Below are 20,517 nucleotides of genomic sequence, written 5' to 3' on the forward strand. Positions count from 1 at the left end.
TAAAAAGGTTTAATTGGTAACTTGATTGAAGAAGTCACATCTATAATTAATCTAGTCAAATGCAAGCAATGAAATTATGAGCATAACATAATGAAATTTTAATTGTGTTTGTTTATCAAGTAATATTGCTATTGTGAAATGCGATGAATTTATGTAAGATTGCTAAGAAAAATAAAAGGTCATGTTTGTTTAAAATTATCAGAATGTCAGTAAAAATGAAGCAGAGAGACAAGCTATGTGGTACTAAAATATTAGAGCAAGGATCATCTACCATTCTTTGATAAAATCACTTACAGTAAAGTTCAGATACCATAATAATTATCAACTCCTCAAAATTATTATAAGCCCATTCGCATATACAATGAACTTTGGAAAGATTTCTAATAAAGATATAATGTAATTTTTTAAAAGACCATTGTCAATTAAAACTGGCTTTGGACATATAATGAATAGTAAATAAGTATTCAAATAATTATTTCAAGTGCCTTCAAACATGAATAACTACATTAAAGATTCAATAAGTGAGACAAACTACACTCAATGTATTTGTGATTCTCTATGACACACGAACACCATCCGATTCTATATTCATTTGCATACCTGAGATATTGGTCGTCACGTTGATGGCTGTGGCTGGTCCAAAGCCCTTGACGGTGCTGGCTCTTATGAAAAACTGGTACGTGGTTCCAGGATGGAGATGCATGAAGACATGGTGCGTACTGTTCCATAAATTTGATACAGTCTGTGGAGGTCCAGCCACTGGAACCGCGGGATCAAAGGATCTGATGCTACTGTAGCTGACCTGTTTTAGGAAATATATTTCCTATTACATATCCAACACAAGTCATAACAAAGTTTAAGTACACACTTTTAAATAAGATAGAATTCAGGGGCGTCTCTGTGGAGGGAATCACATTTTCTTTCACTTCTTTTCCTTCTCATTTTCATATGGTTATACTCATATATGTATCTACTATCTATTTGATTGGGCCAATGTACATCCATTTTCTTTTATCAAAAATTAATTAATGTACTTGACATGAATACATAATTTTATGGTTATATATTTTAATTCATATGAAATACAGACATGTTCAACAAATAGTTCTTTAGATTAACTTAATCTATACTTTGTTTACGTTACATAAATTACATATAACTAGTATTCAAGTATGCTAATAGAGTCACAGAATATAAGATTGCACTAGTGATTCCCATTCCCAGGATGCACTCTGTAGCCACTAGCAATTTAAGTATTTTATGCTTTAATCAACACTGACTATACAGGAATATAAGTATATATTAGTACAATCAAAATGACCCTTTCCTTTCTTCTTTTAAAATATTATATTTAAAAATAAGATAATAATTTATATTCCAAGTTCAAATATAGTCAAGTGTGTACAAGATTTTGTTTTTTCTTATTAATCTGTTACTATGAAACTGACATTCAATAGCCTTTCCTAAATCACGGTCTGAAATAAGTTTCTCAATTTTATAAAAATTCATGCTTTACAACCATTATCAAGTCTGCTTGAAAAACCCCAATCCTGCTTTTATAAAACCACCACACAAAAAAACCATACATTTACTTTAAGCACTTGAAAATTCTAGGTGCCATATAATATTTGTTCTGATGCTAAATTTTGAAATCAAGAAATGCCAAATTAAAACAGGAAACATAATAATGATTTTAGTCCCTTAATATTTGTTCCCTCTCCCCCTTATTTCCCTATAACCATTTCCTTTTACTGTCTCTCTAATCCACATTTCAATGAACTTCCTTGTTCTCCCAGTACCTCATATTGAGTGATGATTCCATTTGGATCCAAAGGCTCCTTCCAGTTCAAGAAAATCTTATTTTCGAAGGATGTTCCTTGCAGTGAATTGACTGGTACAGGGCCAGGCACTACAAATACATACATTTTGTTTATAAGACTGCTTAGCTCAGAAACAGAAAAGGTAAATTATGTGAGCTAGACAACCAAATTAAAAATGCATTAAATAAATAAAGATATGTCCTTAAAAGAAAATGATCTATATGACCAGTTTTTCTGACTTTAATATATGGAAGTTTGAAGAAAGTCTATAAGCTTCTAATATAGAAAATATACAACTGAAAAGTTATTTTTATTCAAAGAATATTCTAATCACCTACGAGAGCTGAAAAAACTGTGTAGTAGAGTTTGCTCTGTTGTATACCTCTAATAACATGAAAATCTTGTAATTTGTTTCATGAACAGAGCCGTATTTCCCTGAAAGATATTGTGAAGATTATACGCCCTGAAAGAGTGTCTATAAACTAAGTGTATAAAATAATAAAATATAATAGGTAATGCTTCTTAGACTGGAAAGTGAAGTCACATAGTAGCGTTAAGCTTTTTGACAGATAAGAAAATAGAAGCATAGGGAAGAGACCTCACCTGTCTTAAGTCAGGTAATTAGAAGACAAAACAATTGTGACTCAAACTCAGGTGCACAGGACACTTTGTACTCTTTATAAAGCTGCCAAATTGAAAGGCTATTACCAAAGTTCCTGGACTCTCAAGACCATTACAAGGAAAGAGAAATGGCATAAAATGGGATTGTGTAGGGGGCTGTTAGTTGATTTCTTCCTGCTCTGAAAAGAATCCCAATTCTGCTCAACCTTCCGTCCATCTTTCACACGACCCAGGCAACTAAGGAAACTTACTCTTTCTCACTCTGAGCGTAGATTCTGATTATTCAAAACAAGTCAAGGGATAGCATTTTCCTGATGATTCTAACTGATCACAGAGTGGGCATATACTCTAAATTGGCTCAACCAGATTAAATGAAAGTATTCATAATCCATACTGAAGAAAGACATCCCTTTCTCACTCTCTCTCTTCTCTCCCCCACCTCTCTCTTTCTCTCTTTTTCTCCTAATGCATGAAATAAAGGACACAGCTTTCTCCAGTTTTGATGGGCAGTTATGTCGTGACCAGAAGAAGCCTGAAGATGAACAACGCGTGGATTGCCTGTCACAGATACTGAGACAACCTGGCTTCTTTCATATTTCTGAGCCATGGAATCACTCAACTCTGAAGCTTACCCTATTTATGGATTTATATAAGATAGTAAATGTTCTACTTATTTTTTTTAAAAGAAATGCCCCTTAATAGTCAACCTGACTTTTATAACTATATTAATTTCTATAATTAAAAGACAATTACATTAAAAATACTGCTAGGTTAAAATAGGTCAAAATATCATCATTTCAGTCTTTTAAATGAAATTTACTTTCTCAAAGCCAAGAATCAAATTATTTTATAACATCACACTTGTTTAGAACTCAACAATTGACATAACTAGTTTTGAAGTATCCCCAGGTAAGATTTGAGGAACCTTTATTCCTGTCCTTATTTGCAAATGTCATTTTTTAACAATACCCAATGGCAGCAATAAATGATGTGTCAGCTTCTATTGACAAAGTATGACACAAGATACTTTTGTTATTGTATGTATATATTCTCTCCATGTATTTTATTTAAATATAGTCACTATTTATTCATATATTCAGTTTCTTGTTCTGCTCATATTTAAAACTATATCCTCTCCATCCTATTTTGCTTAATATGTATTTGTTTGAAAATATTGACCTAATATTAGGCAAGTTTGGTTTTTAATTAATATTTTTCCTTCATATAAAATTTCAGTGAATTTCACACATGACATTATCTTGAAATGTAGTTTCAGAGTATAAAGCAATTTTGTGAGGATTGAAATAAATTAAAAATCACTGGATCAAAGGAAATGAATTGCATTGTGGCTAGCAGCATCAAGAAATTCTGAATAATGACATGTCAAAAGAGTCAGATTTATTTCAATCCACAAGGAGATGATGAATGATGTTGTGACCTCTGGGACAGCCAACATAATTTGGCACATTAATAATAAATTCATAAAGGAAAGAAACCCACAGTAAACAGAAAAGATGCCGTCACTGAACTTCAGATGATCTGTTCATGCACCTGTCAGCTGAGGGCTCGGGGAGGAGTTAGCCAAAGGCGTTGCGCAGCTGCCCCCACACCGCAGTGCCCAGCGTTGGCACAGTTATGTCGCTGATCAAGGCCGAAGGGCCCCATGTGCAGTCTGTGGCTTCTGCTGGGCCTGCCACGGACATTCGTGTATTTTTCAGGAGAGTTACCTGCTGCTGTTGCCTACTCGAATGATATAAGCTCACGATTGTAATTAAGGAAAGAATGTCTTCGCCTTTCCATACCTCTTACATATAGAATGTGGTTGTTGGTGGAAGGAGGAGAAAAAAGACCAATTCATGACTGAATTTTTATATGATGGTATGTAATTAGTATCCCTGTTCACCGAACACAACCTGGTCCATAAATACTATAAAATGCCATGGATGTATTTCAAATTGTTTACAAATAGGGGTCGATTTAAGCGTTTGCATAATTCTGCATTGAAAGGGGGTTGAATTGGAGAGAAGTCTCTCTAGAATGCATATATTTCTCTACTCTTCTTAAACTTGTTCTACTTTGTCAAGTGGATTTACTTCAAGTACCTAAGGTCCTGTTTGTAAGAGGGGAAAGTCTGCAGGAAAATTATGGCTAAGAGAGTGCCATACTATTGAGCTTTCGGTGGGACAAGTGTAGTGGACAAAAGAAAGAACTAGAGGGGCAATAGGCAAAGTATATTCAATAACTCTGCACAATTGAAGGAGGACAATGCCTTCCCATACACATATGTCTGGATGTACCTAAAATTTGTGTAAATACAACACACAGTTACGAAGACCGTCATCGCAGTCTTCATATTGATGCAACTGCCACTTCCCATTTCCACATCAACAGCTTTTAATGGAGAGAGAATGCTGACTTTTATTCCCCTGCTTGTGATTTACTTGAGAGCTGTTTCAGCTAAATTTTTTGCATGTAAGAAAATCCTTTAAAATATAACTCTCAAAATGGAAAAGAAAAAAAATAATAAATATGGTTGGCTCAAGTTTATATTAAATAAGCACTACAACCTTTAAAATATAATAAATGTACACTTAAAAATAGCTTTGTATTAGCACACACAAAAAATAAACCGGTCCCTAAACCAGGCTTTTCTGCTGAGCCAACTTTTTAATATTGATTTTTATCAATGCCAGAAAAAAATGAAAACAAAATCTCATACAAATAACTTCTACCCGTGGATAAAAAAATGTATGCAATAAATTAAATATAAATTCTACCTTAGGGTCGTGGTGGGAAATCATTCTAGCTTTGCTGTCATGATTTATGGATGTCCCCAGAATTATTTTCATGAAATTACATTCTTTCATTAGATGGCTGATAATTTATTCTTTTTCTATGTATATAGGGCAGCAATAATTTAGTAAGACAGACTTAATTATATCATCATAATCCATTGATCTTCACAACAACGGATTACAATGTAGATATTCGGTCCCCACCTCAGGAACTCAGACACCTCAAGCGCTGCATGTAGAAACTGGAACTTACACGGGCAGATCTGAACTGAGTTACTTGCAAATGTCACAGAAAGTTTGTGCTTCAATCATTATCATTTAGTCTTATAGATAAAGCAAAGGGAAAAAGCAACCTGAAGGTACAAGGAATTATTTCTTGACCATACTTTGAAGTAATAATATGCAATTCAGTATCATTAAAACTAAATAAAAATGCTTCAAAGCACAGGTTAATATAAAATTAGGATAGAAAATATTATTGAGCAGGGGGAGGTGGGTTCGGATGGGGTGGGGTAGAGGGATGGGGAGAAAATGCAGACAGCTGTAATTGAATAACAATAAAAATTTCAAAAAAAGAAAATATTGAAATTATAATAAATAATGCCATTTTACTTTTATAGAACTGTTTCTGGATAAAAAAAATAATACACTGTCATGAGTTGATCAATTTAGAACATAATTTAAAATTTTACAATCATGATTATTAATCTAGTCATATGTGTACCTAAAATACATTTAAAAATTTACAAAATATGAAAAACATTATATAAGCCTGACCACATTATTTGGTTTGTGGGAAAGTTGAAACCATACCCAAGGGTACTAACCAAATGAATTATAATGTAGAGAGTGAATGACTAAGGAGCACAGAACTCATGTAATTTGGTTTAAAATACCCATTAAGGAATCATTTTTAAAAAAATTTATGGGTAGGCAACAAAACATGTGAGTACATTTTTATCACTAAAAATATGGATTAAAAAATGTCTGTTATAATACAGACTTCTTAATATTTATCCCACCTTATAAAATGACATATTTTTTCAAGACTTTTGAATCCATGCTTAGACTCCCCATTTTGCACCTACGACACGACTACACTAGCCATTCTTTCTTGCACAAGCATATGTTCAGGTAAGTTGTATATGCATGTGGGGGAGTGATATGAATGTTGGTGTATTTTTATATCACAGCAGGGTTTGTTGTTTAAAATATTGTAAATGCTTCAATTAGGTTAAATTTGAACATGATAACTAAGGCAATCATGTTTGATTACTTCAAAAATGGAAAAAGTATATTTATCCTTAAGTCTGAGGTCTACTTTTTGATGTTTTAGGAATATGAGAATAACCCAAAGCATAATTTTTAGACAATATTAATTGTTTCCTTTAAAGTCTGAGCAAATGAGGTTAAGGAGCTCTTATTTCCCTTTATTATAACAAAATCAATAGGACAAACCAGGGTCATTTAGGTTTTTCAGAGTGGTACGGAAAGTATCTAGAAACTATGGTATATTGACACATTATACGGCAATCTCATACTTGGTAGGCATCAAAAATTGAAGCCTAAAGTTCAGAAATTGAGGGGAATTGGTACCACTTGGGTATAAATTCACTATATAGTACTTTCCCTACATAATTTTTTTCATAAAAGTTTTTAAAAATGAAATGTCTTACATGAGAAGACCATATTCTTGTTATTACTAGAATATTATCATTTGTAACAATTTTTCTATGGGACACATTTTTGTTTTATAAGAAACTCCATATTCTCCATATAATATTGACATATTATAAACTCCATATAATACTGACATATTATAGTGCTACATCAGGCATGTGTACATATTTAATATATGTTTCTTCCTATTATTTAATAATTCAGAAGTAACACAGAAATTGGGTAAGATATAGTTCAATTACTCGGGTGGTAATAAGGTAGATAAAAGATGAAAGTTTGCAAATATCTGATTAGGGTATTCATTTAGACTTAAAGGTATGAACTTTGGCCTTCTTTTACATCCAGACTTTCCTAATGCCATATAAAAATGAAAGGAATGGGTAAATAGGGCTGTTTTCAAATGTTAAGGAAAATGAAAGCTATTGCTGTTGGCCTGTAAAATGCAAAAGACTAAATTATTAATTAAATGTATTTTACCAATAGGTAATTGCTATATTGTTATGAACAGTGAAAACTATTTTTGATAAAGAAAACTTTATTTACACTGTTAGTACAGTTGCCAATTCCCTAACACTGAATGAAAACAGAACACCGTAGAGGGTCATTTCATCTAGTATTTGATGTTACTCTGAAGAATACTAAGTTTTTTTGTTAAAGGCAAACTCTTTCCAAAGTTAACCTTATTAAGAGTTTTTAGCAGATTTCAGAATTCAATTCAATTCTGGGTACTCTAAGAAAAAACTCTAAATATTTACATAATTTGTGTTATATAATCCCCCTTTTGAAAAATAGCAAAATGTGAGCATACCATCTTCATCAGTTTGAATAATTGTCTCTTCACTCTCCTTCCTGCCTTCAGGATTGGTTAGGATCATCTTGAGGCTGACGTTTGTATATGGTGGCAGATGGTTCACAACGTGCTGAGGGGCTTTGGGGTCCATGTCCAAACAGTCTGCCTTGCTCTCATTGTGACCACGGAAGTAATGGTAGCAGATAGTGACATTAAAAGTATGGCAACGAGTGATGTTGTAACCCAAGGATTCCCAGTCCACAGCAATGCGCCTCGCCTGTATCTCCGCAATCTTTAACGTCTTTGGGGTTCGCATCGGTTCTGAAGAATAAGTCAGAGACATAGAGAGTCGTCAACTTTACAACAAATAATCTTGGAAAAATAAAACACTGAATCTAGAACTCATCTTTTATTCTTGAAGATTTTGGTCAAGGGCTATAATTTACCAAAAAATTAAAGGAAAGTAAGTGAAATGTAAAATGTCAACAATCCGTAGTACTTAGGAACATGGTGCAAAATACAGATCTGAAAGTGTAGCCAAGATGCCTTTCTAGTTGCTGCTGCTGTTACTGCCCAACTCCCCGTCTTTTCTTGTGTCATTATTGAGCGAGTGAATTAGCTAATATATCATCATGGATAAAAGTCAACATGTTCTGCTCTATGATTTGTCATGTCACCAAGCTGTGCTGTATCCTAATTAGTCTAATTGTAACATAAACTACCACTTACAAAAAGTGACACAGATATTAATTAACATTTATTATTTCAGTAATGATATTGTTCATCAAAGCAGAAAAATATTTGAGAAAAATTGCAAGAACACATGTGGATATTCACATTGTCATCTGTGCTTCTTGATCTCTTTCTGTCTTTTTCTAGGAAACACTCAGGTCGAACAATCCATTCATTGTCACCCAAACTAAACTGGAAGATGAAGAGTCACTCAACTGGAAAATGCTGGCAGAACTAAACACTCCAAAGACAGGAGTCCATCCATCACTGCTTCCCAAGTGTATTCTTTCCTCATGCAAGACTAACTTTAATCGTCTAACTTAATCAAAATAATTACTCTATGAAATCATGGCCATCGCAAAGTCTACACCATAAACAAACCAGTACACAGCACACTTTATTACACTGACTTGACAAGGAGATTTAAGTCAAGGCCAAGGTCAAGGCCTTGTTGGGGCCTCACTTACTCATCACAGATATTCACTGCTCTTGCTAAGTGGAAATCAGTAGGGAAAAAAGAAAAAAAGTAATTAAAAAAAGGGCCCAATTTGGGGTTTTTATAAATTTTGATATTTGAGATTAAAATGTCAGTTATGTAAAAGTAATCAGCATGGTACACAGATGGCAAGTCCCAATTGAAATTCCAGTTCAATGTATTTAATGTGTGATCTGCAACACACTGTGCTGGCCACTTAATTAAAAACCTGAAATTTACAAAAATACATATATTTATACATGCAAATTAACCTTTGGTACAATCTAAATGCTTAGGGTTTTTTTTTGTATCATAACTTTATATTTTATTTTTAATAATGTTATAACATAATGTCCAAAAATTACATTGTTCTCTTGAACAAGGATTTATCTGCAAAAACTACAGAAATATAAGAAAAATTATTTCCTGTGTCTCAATAAATTTACTGGTAGAATAGAACTTAATAAAATTACATCAGTCACTGGAGATACGAAGACATAGGACGTTTCCTCTTTTAAGCAATTCACAAAATATTAAGCAGATTCATGAAAAAGCAGATCATTTTTATTTTATTGATTGACTGATTGTTGTTCAGTTTCCCACCTTTTCCCCCACTGCAATGCTTAGGTTTTAAATGCTATTTTCCAGTTTTCTGATTGTTCACAGTATTAAGTCTTCCTGTTTCATTACTTTTGTTGTATGTGTTTTACCTTAAACACTATAACTAGACTGGAATAAAGATCTGGCTCTTTAATAATTTAACAAATTTCTTTATATGTCTAGCTCTGTGATAACATTTATTTTACCAGGCACAAGGGATACTTTCAGTTCAGCATAGTTACAGTAAAAACATTCATCAGCACCATTGGCTGGCTACCAGCTGACCAGGCATCCATAGTTAGGATCACCCTAAGGTCCCCAGGTAGACTGATTTTGCTGCCTGCTAGGCAACAAGCAGATACAATTTAGTGGCCATGCTTAGGATAGGCCAACTTTGCACTAAAAGTTATCTATAATGAGCAAGCGAGATTTCCCCAGAAAATACGTGGAATGCATGAATGAAGATCTCCCATAGAGCAATAAATATTTACTCCTCAGTTCAAGTTTTTTTGAAGTGGTATTAATGTATTTGCTTTCACTTCTCATTTTGATTCTGACATTCTCCCCTTTATGAGTTTTTCTTTGTCCAAGTGATCACCCTCTCGCTCCCCTTTTCATTTACTTCCACAGTGCCATTTTCACTTACCCCGCATTCTAATACAACTCTAAAAGCACACCTAGATGGCTGCCACTCTGTGAAGACGGAACAGCTCTACACCTTCAATTCTTAGTTTTTAAAGCGTTTTCAAAAGACATATTAACTACATATTATGTAAAAAATGCATAGGGTTTACTTGGTGCACAAATTTTGATCTTATGTATTTAAATGCTGCTTACTTTGATGATCATAAATTATATTAAAAACTCACATTTCAAAATCAGGAGAAGATAGCTTTATAAATCCTATACATGTATGTATAAATCACCATCACAATTTCAGTAACCAATACTTTATTAACTGATATAGAAAAATATAGGTTTGTGGAAAGAAGTGGTTTTCTTTTAGGCAAAGAATCATTCCACAAAGTCAATATGGTATTTAAAACCTCTATTTTCTCCATGCGTGGAATAAATGCTGAAAACTGTCATTAGTCTAAAAATGTGACTTAAATATATAATTTCACTCTCACCTTAGGGCAGTATTTAGAAACATATACACAAAATAAACACACACATATAACATATACATATATACTCATTAATAATACATATGATAGTCACTGTGCTATGCAATTTCTCTGAATTCTGTGAGGTCTCAAATGAGCTGACAACTACCTGAACTCAAATTTTTATATTAGAATCTTTATAAAGAGCAGAGACTTGAGAGTGTTCTACTGTTAAGAAATTCATTTAAAAAATTCTATCAAAGAATTAAAAAATAAAATTACCTAAATTTCTCACTCTGATCCATTATTTCTTGTGCTTCACCAATAATTGCATTGTATTTGTGAGATAATACATACATTACAAAATATAACTTTCCAAGTTGAAATAATTACTTAAATTGTCATAGAACACCCAAAAGCAGAAGGATATTGCTTGGAACCCATTATCTTCTCTACAAGAGGGGCACAAGTGCTGTTTTAAGGATAAAAAAACTTAAAGAAATGTCTCAGCACGGTGAATGTTACATAGAGGCACAACAGGAAACAGTATTTATGACCGACAACATTAATAAACATAAGAAAGGTAAAGAAGTGGAGATCAATGTACTATCTGTCAAGTGTTTTCGAAACATACTAAATATTCTCTCCTTTTCCCAGTATTTGACTTTCCATATTCAAATTTTCATTAGGTATTCTATATATGTAATTCTGTAAAAACATTTCTCTCTCATTCTTTGCTTTCTTGGTAAAAGAAAAATTGGGAAAGAAATAAATAATTAAAAAAACTTTTGAGGCAACGTTTTGGCAAAGTTTTGGGAAGAAATATAGCCAGAAAGTAAGTTTCATGTAGCAAAGGATTGTATGAAAATATTTTGAAGCCCTGGCTGGTTGGAGCATAGGGCCAGTGGGTCAAAAGGTCATGGGTTCAATTCCCAGTTGGGGACTGTGTGAGAGGGCAGCTAATTAATGTTTCTCCCTCACATTGTCATTTCTCTCTCTCTTCTCTCTTCTCTAGCTCTCTCAAAGCAATGAAAATGTTGAGTGAGGATAAAATTTTTAATTAAAAAATATTTCAAATAATCTATTAAGAAACAAAAACACATTACTTATTGTATATATTGTATAATACCAGACACAGTACAAAATACTAATGTGAACAAAGCAATGACGGACCTCAAGGAGCTTCGTGTTTATCTAGTAAAAATGATGTCATGAAAAATACATAAGTAACTAAAACAGTATGATATAAGTGGTATATAAATGAAATAATATAGTATAGCAATTCAAGAGGAAGAAATGACCTCCAGTTGTCCAAGGGAGGAGACATTTGCATCATGTCTCAATGGATAAAGGCAAGATCTACACATTGTTTGGATATGTATTACACGAGCAGGAGAAACAGAATGAATAAATATACAGAACACAATTGGGAAAAATATGTAATCCCATTTGGTTGCTGTACCAGTTATTTAGGAGATTATGTAGAGAACGATTATTGGGAAAACTTTGGATATCCGGGTAAGAAATTTAACTTGATGTAATAGGCTATGGAAAGTCACTTAGCCGATAATTAAAATAATTTTAGACTTAGGGAAGGGGGAATGGGAGAGAGGGACGTTAAAAACCAGGTAAAAACTGGTACTATAAGAAAATCTCATTCTTTCTCATTCTACCCTTTAAATGATTAATCATAACCCCTCTTGTTAAATGCCTGTCCTGTGTATAGATGCGCAGCAAAACTGGTAGGAAGTTCTCATTCATTCATTCCTAATAAATCCTAGGAAAACACCTATTAATAAAAATTAAAAAAGCATATGCAATGAGAAATGTCAGTATTAGCTGATTTTATTTTCCTTGCCAAATGTTGGTCAGGCAGGCCTACTAACTTTTCCCACTCCATTTTCCTTTTATTTTTCACCTATTTCCTAGTTGTTACAGTGAAAAAGGCTCCATGAAGTTGAGGTGAAATTAAAAAAATGACAAAATTTACATATCAAATCTATGACCAGTATTATATATGTAGCAGTAAATTTAAAACTAACATATTATTGCCCTTAAATTCTAAATAGAGCCATGGGGGTTATGTCTGTAACAATTTATGTGTTACATATCTAGATCAACTTAATAGGATATCAAAGAACTACTTAATAAGTCTCTGAAGGTTAAGAAAAATAAAGGCAACGTGAAAAGACAAAACCCGTTGACTTCGAGTCACCTCTGAAGAGCAAGATGATTTGTCAGAGGTTCTAGACGCCAGATAAAAGGAAATCAGTGTTTGGTATTCACTAGACAACATGTGACCTGGAGGGTCAACACGGGTACCCTTTTGTGGTGATAATCTCTCCTTCTCTGAAAGAGTTGTGAAAACAAAAGCTTTAGCAGCTTCCAGAGAATCGAGGGCAGGGATCCTATTTCCCTAGAATCAGTTTTTAATGACAAAACGTATTATCCAGCTGTCAGTCAGAGAAAAACAGAAGTCGTCCCAAACCTCATGCCAAGAAAAAAAAAGAAAGATCTTGTCAAAGATGCGCAAACTGAGACACTGGATCATGACAGGCGCTGCGTGCCCCTGGCTGCCTTTTCATCAGAAATCCGGGAGGTGACTGCAAAGCCCAATTTCCATTCCACTTATCAAAACAAACACAAGGAAAGGGAATTTCCTGACTGCCAGAGAAAAGATTTGTTAGTGTATAACAAAAAATAATGGGGGTAAAATTTCTGAACACAGGTAAATTTTTAAAAAGTAAAAAGGAAGAAAACACTGGCATCCCTTGGGGGATGGAAAAAACTTAAAAGTCTTTGGAAGATACTCTTTTACTTTTCCCTACTGATGCTTTGTATTTTTATTATTTGGCCCATGGTAAAAATTGAGAACAATCAAGGTTTTGCACTGCACATCTTTTCAATCTTATCATATCATTAGACTTGCCAAAAAGATTTCATCTCTGCTCCCATGGGTCAGATTGAGTTAATGATAAGTTGCTGAGATGACTTGATTAATACTATAACATGAGGGAGCCTCGGGTCCAGGAATAATCGCAAGCCAACTGTCAGCTCTTCTGGCTTTATGGCTATGTTGCTGAAATGACATGCTTGGGCTCAGGGGATATAAAGTGACAGAGGGTGCAAGGCTCACTCAGCTCTCCTGCAGCCACAGTAATATTTAGCCAGTGCCATCAGAACAATACTAGCACATAAAAAATTAAAGCAAGACATGTCATCTTCACTGCTCTCAAGAGTCTTACTGAAGTTCATCAAATAATTCTAATAAACTTAAATTCTAATAAACTTCACATACTCTCTACTATAATGTGAATTGATTTTTAAACAACCATAATACCAAAGTGACAGAAAAAAAAGATAGTAATTCTTTTTCTAAAATTTAAATCCTACTGAATGTCTTATCATGAAATGTATTTCTCAGTAGAGCAAGCAGTTGAAAATTTGGAGACACTTTAATGGTTTTTTCATTTAAAGTTTTATGTAATAATAGTGGACTTGTAAGAAACATATAATTATAATCAGTGAACCCACTTTGATTCCTCCTTGGTATTGGATATCCCACTCGTGTTTTTAGCAGATTATTTTCTAGTCTACGTATTTTGTTCCTCTACACATCGTTGAAACTAATGCTCTTTATTGAACACAGTGAATAATTTCCATAATTAAGTCAAGATGCTTTTTTATCGTTTCTTTGCTTTATTTATCTTAAAACAGAGCATGTAGGCCTCGCTTATGTTTTATAACTTAAATAAAAAATAAAAAGGAAAATATTCTCTATAGATAACTGCATACATACCTTTGTACAAAACATAAAATTGAAAGAAAAGCCATTTTTTAAATTATGGGAATAAAGAAGACAATAATATACTTTTCCTGTTTAAAAAAGTATTGTTTTTTATACAAAAAAATAGCAAAGCACTAATCAGATGCAAAAAAAGTAGAGTGATTTGTACAGAATGCTAATAAAAAGTAATATGGGAAGCAGTGCTCCCAGATATGTATTTAAAAAGGTGACTTTAGAGGAGTTGCATATAGCAATTAAAAAACTCTAGAGGGGATTTTTCAATACCTTATTTATCCCTAAAAAGAAGATAAATGATCTACTTCTTAGATTGTTCTAATAAAAGAGGTAAATATTTTATATGCCAGGCATAGTCATTGATTCATAGTATATTCCTAGAAAATTTTATTTTCTAAACAATAAAGCAACTAATTTTAAAATGTTTTCAGCTCAAGAGCTAATGAAATGGAATCAAAGGACCCACTTTTGTGTGGTGGTTACAATGTAATTAATTCTCCATCTCCCCTTCTGTTCACAGTTTGCCATGTGACTGTAACTCCTCACACCAAAAAAAGTGGGGTTTCTTTCCATGTCCTTTAATTCTGGGCTGCCTTTGTGACTTGCTTTGGTCAAATGAATGAGGCAAAGGGATGGTGTGCTACTTCTCTGGGTGTGAGGTATCTCAATGCCCGGCGCGCTCCTGCTAGCTCCTACGCCTCCACCATCAGTTCTAGAATGAGATACCTGTGAGTCCGAGCTGAGTTGTCCCAGTTGTAACAGCAAAGGTCAGTGCAGGTCAGTCAACAGAGTCTACAAGCAGATCTGTGAGTCACCCAGGATCAGAGGGTCCTGCCCGACCATTCCAGGGTGTAAGCTATAGTACATGCTTGCTTTATGCCACTGGTGAGCTTCTGTGTCTGGTTTTTGCTCAGCATTTTGATATAATCTCTATTCTTAATCTCTTCATTTATAAATTACATTAGTATTTGTGTGAAGATTTTGTCAGTGATCTCTGCCCAGAACAATACTTTAGAAATTTTAGTTCTCTATTAACAGGTTGTGCTGAGCCACTACATGCTTATCTAGTATTATTTAAATGCTTGACGTGTGCCAGGTACAGTGGTAATACAGTACATGCTTTAAAAATGATCAAGCAACTTTGGTTTTGTCTTATTTCCTATATGCTCTCTGAGGGCAGGTTTAGTTGTTACAGTAATATACCAAAGGTTGAACTAATAACTCCATGAGTGATAAGACGTGAGTACTTCATTCAAATCTATAAAAATTAAAATAATTTAATTGTTTATATTAATATGACTTTCTAGGCATACATAAGATTGAATCTGTAATATAGTCTAAATTTCTTTACTTTTGAGGTGATAGCCTGACAGAAAAGATGCATTTACATATACAGGAGTGGGCAACCGTGGGTTTACAGCTGTTCGGATGGAAAAGGACATGCAGGTTATGATTATTACAATAGCTTTATTAACTCAAAAGAATGTCACAGTGCAACTGTACGACTACTTTTGTCCATACCTGTATATTTCCCAAATTCCTGTAACACTGTTTAGTACCTTTTCCTCAGCTACATAACTCCCTTGTGAAAATCGTACACCTGACCTTGAACAAATCAGTCAATTCAACTTAGGAAAATTATTATAAAGTGTGTTTACTTACTAAAATGTTAAGAAGGCCCATTTTAAGTAAGGCTATCTTATGACATAAAGTCCCACCCTACCTTCCAACATAAAAAAATACCAACTACATTTTAGTGACATCTCAAGTATATATGGCTCATTTTGCTCTTTACAAATACTATGATTTTAATACTTGAACTTAGGTCCTTTCATTCCTACTGGAAATTTAAGTGGAATAATTTGTTAAGAAAAAAGAAAAATTTCTAGGTAATAAGAGTAAAAAGCTGTAGGATGCCGACTTCAAAAATGATGCAGGCTATCGACATACCTTGACACACATTTGATTTTGTAAAACGGAAGTGTCTGGGAACATGCTCGCTTCAGGGCAATGGAAAGATAAGGACTGCCAGGTTGCTGATTATTTGTCCATTTCCTTTTTGGAAGCCACCATTTATTCTATGCTTTCATGCATGAGTAACAGCTTGCAGATCCTTCACATGTAATCAATAGTTGTGAAGTTTTATATTAGGTTTAGAGATTAGACAGCCTTGATTATAAATTTTATCGATTTGTACAGTTTAGCTGCAGAAATCCCTGTACATTTTTCAGAGATTAAATTAAAAGGAGATATATGGCCTGCACACACTGGAAATGCCAGTGTGATTATAAGGTGCAGCTTTTTTTATACTCATTCCTCTAGGTGAATAAAACCTATCTAGCCCACTAAAACATGAATCAGCATGTCAACAGGCATCAAGCTGAGAAAGTAAATACAGTGAGAATGTGACAAAAAGAATTACAAAACCTCAAGGAAATCTGTCTGAGACTATAATTAATACAGGAGACTTGAAAGGATTAATTGCTTCAGCTCATTTGTAAATTAGGAAATTGACAGAGATAAGATTAATGAACTCTTTAGCTTCTACCTGGAAAATCTGAGCCTATATTAAACTGAAGAATCATGATCTATTTTAAGATAAAGGAAATGGGACTATTTTTTAATTACTACAAAAATATGATCATTTAAAGTTAGTAAATAACCTAGTGATGATGAAATTCACAACTAAATCTATTTATGAATGTTCTCACCTTAAAACGTTTTAAAACACTGCTGTATATTTTGTTCTCTCTTTCAAGGCCTGAGGATATCCAGAAAAAGATTAATAAACATCTATAAACTTAACTAACATAAGTGGGTTATTATTTTCCAAGCTTAAAATCTTAACTTTCTTTTTTCATCTTCTATTCTGGTTTTCTGAATATCATATAATTGGTCCTTTGCAAAATATCTTTCATTATTCTATGTTCAAGATCTGTATAAGTCCTATATATGATAACACATAAGGCAAAAATAAATAAAAGGTGATTCATATTGAGACACACTCTGAAGAACTCATTTCTTCAGCTTTAGAAAGGTATTCAACAAGGAGGTTGAGAGCTTGTACTGCCTTGCGCCAGTCTAAAGAGTTAGAACATGTTCTAGCGCATTTGTATTGGCCTTCAAAGAAAATGAAAGCCGCTTAAATTACACAAATTAAAAAATTACATATCTATCATTGAGTATTTTATGCAAGATATTTGATCAAGATATTTCTATTAAAATCTACTAATATTTTCAAATGATCCACTGGAAGGCGTAAAATGACAATACTAGGAATGATGCCCTAGAAGATTGCTTTACTTGTTCCTGCAAGTAAATCCTATTAATCTCCAGCTTGATCCGTCTTTAATCTCCAGATTCATATACCAAATTGCCTACCAAACATCTCAACTTGGTTGTCTAATGGGTAGCTCCAAAATGGAACTAATGTTATTTTATAGCCTATTCCTGCTGTAGTCTTTCCTCTCTCCATAAAAATAGCTCTAATGTGCCAGGCTAAGAATCTTGGAGTCATCCAAAGACCTTCCTCCTTTTATACCTCACATCCATTTCATTTTCAATTCCATTTGTACTCTCTGCAACATATGTTTAAAATCCGACCTCTTAGCCCTATTTGCACCACTGCAATGACTTTGACCTTAGCCACTAACACCCAGGGTGCAGTTACTGAAAATTTCTCCAAACTACACTGGAATGAACTCCTGCTTCCTTTTTTCCCCTCCTTCACATAAGTTGTCACAGGGACCCTGAGAAATCAATCCTCCAGGGACTGCTCACCTAAGTCAAAGTAAGAGTGAAAGTCATCACAATGGGTTACTACGTCCTGCACTTCCTATTACCACCCCCCCATAACCCACATAATTCCCTGTCTGGCCTCATGTAGCATCTTCACACTTGCTATTCTTCTCTTCCTGGAATAGAGCATTCTGTTCTTCCAGACATGCACTTGCCTCTCCCCCTTTCCTTGACCTTATTTAAATGTCAATGGTGTCTGCTGTTCGTTTTTTTCCTTAGCAATACTGCCATCTAATATTATTTATATTTTACTTAGTTATCTCTATTATTTTATGTCTTCTCATAATAAAATGTTTGTTACATAATCGTTCAATAAATATTTCAGTTGATGAATTGAACAGATGAGAGAATGAATGAATGAATGAATATATATATGAATTAATGAACTTCTGTATCTTCTGCAGTCTGGAAGTTCCTGACATATAATAAATGAGTTACAATTTTCCTGAATGAAGATCATTTTTAATAACAGAAGAGCCACCATTAAAATTCTATTTGAATTTAGTTATAAAATGAAATCTAAACTATTAACCATATCTACCCTCTAGAAGTAGCCTTAACATGTAATATGTTCATACTTAAGAAGCAAATGAAGATTTCCATTTGAGCAAAAGTCAAATTACTGGGAGAAGTTAGTGAAGAGGAAGGGAAAAGGGTTATTGTAGAACATTGAAAAATTAATGTGGAAAAACTTTCACAGGAGGAAATATACATTTAATGTTAGAAATTTGATGAATATTTTAAAAGTTTTATTCATCATATCAGCCTAGATTAATGACATACATTTGGAACTGTCCTTTATTTATTTATTTTTTTGATCTTTCAAATATTTTTTTAGTTTTCTCAACTAGAGAGCAAGTATCTCCAGGGCAAGAACATATTTACTACCTCACCTCTTAGTGCTAAGCATGGAGTAAGAAAGTGATGGATATATTCAATTTAAACAATTTTACCCTAAAGGAGTTATGAAATTTACAGCCTTTGAACATAAAATATAAAAATAAACTTCATCAAGACAGAGGGAAAAATTCCTGGCAATCAATGATTGCTACTTTCAAAGCACAGGAATAATAGACTTTTGGTATTTTAAATTATTTTGTTATTCCAGCTTAAAAATTAGATGTTCTATATAAACAATTGACTTTGTTTTAGGTCACACTATAGAACAGATGGCATCATTAAAGACACATTAAACTTCTTTTTCATTCACATGGGATCGAAAGAATTAGTCCTTTAATTAGAGCCTGCATCAGGACTGTTTACTATGACTTTACTAGCAATCACACTCTGATTCCTAAAGTCCAGTTCCTTTGCTCACTGCTTTTATTTAGACTAGCATGTTTTTGTGGCCTAGAACAAGTTTCACAAGGATATTTCCAAGCCTCTGTGTGCTTCTACATGTGATATACATCTTAAATTACTGAATGTAGCCCTAATAGAGGACAGAAACCTCCATTTGTGGAAAAGATCATATATATGTGTATATATATGTGATATATATAAATGTGTGTATAAATGTATGTATATATACACACACATTTGTAGAACAAATGTAACATATATGTGTGTGTATGTGTGTATATATATGTATATATATATATCACCTACATATATAAACAGGTTAATAGGCTATGGAATGTGACTTCTGGTTACTTAAGTGCAAGTTGCTAATATCCATATGCATCATTGCCAAATGCATGAAATGAGAAAAATTAAATCTACTTCAAAGAATTGTAATAAGGATAAAATAAGATACTATATAAAAAGTGACTGAAAAAATACCTGGTTTATATTATGACTAAAATGAGGCTTTATTTTAACTTTATTTTAATTACAGTATATATTAGTGGTCTAGTTGTATTATCACTCATAGGAATTAAGTCCTGGAAAAGTATGGAAGAGCTCACCCCCCGCACCCACAGAAACCTCATTACACATGTGGCTATTTGTCCATCTCTTATGCTCTATGCAGAAAATAAAAGCATTCATTTATAATTTTCAAAATGTCAGATTAAGTAATTTTTGGAAAAAAAAGTCAGATTTATGGGCTACTCTGCCCATTTTCTGGTCCGTGAAGAATATATGTTTGTAAATTAGGGACTATATCTAACTTCAAATAAAAACAAGACTATAATCTAACAAAAATCTAACAGACAGAAAACTTTACAAAAAGAATAGAATACGCTGGTGAGCGTAAAACTTTTCTACTAAACTGAACCCCTTGAGCCTGCCCACTCGTTTTCACACATGAACGCAAACTCCTTTTCTCTGCACGTGAAGTTCTCAACGTCATTAAAC

General features: G+C 33.4%; 1 protein-coding gene across 4 annotated transcripts in view; it reads right to left on the reverse strand.

Annotated features, from left to right (window-relative positions):
- Positions 1-20,517, reverse strand: part of PTPRK (protein tyrosine phosphatase receptor type K) — a 478,561-nt gene that overhangs the window by 96,374 nt on the left and 361,670 nt on the right. For all 4 annotated transcript variants that reach the window (XM_053913630.2, XM_053913631.2, XM_053913632.2 and 1 more), the window contains exons 8-10: positions 7,725-8,027; positions 1,800-1,909; positions 601-802 (exon numbers count right to left, since the gene is read on the reverse strand). In XM_053913630.2, the coding sequence (XP_053769605.1) occupies positions 601-802; positions 1,800-1,909; positions 7,725-8,027 (615 nt within the window). The remainder of the gene's footprint in view (positions 1-600; positions 803-1,799; positions 1,910-7,724; positions 8,028-20,517) is intronic.

Source organism: Desmodus rotundus, chromosome 11 (genome assembly GCF_022682495.2).
Source record: "Desmodus rotundus isolate HL8 chromosome 11, HLdesRot8A.1, whole genome shotgun sequence".
NCBI lineage: Eukaryota > Metazoa > Chordata > Mammalia > Chiroptera > Phyllostomidae > Desmodus > Desmodus rotundus.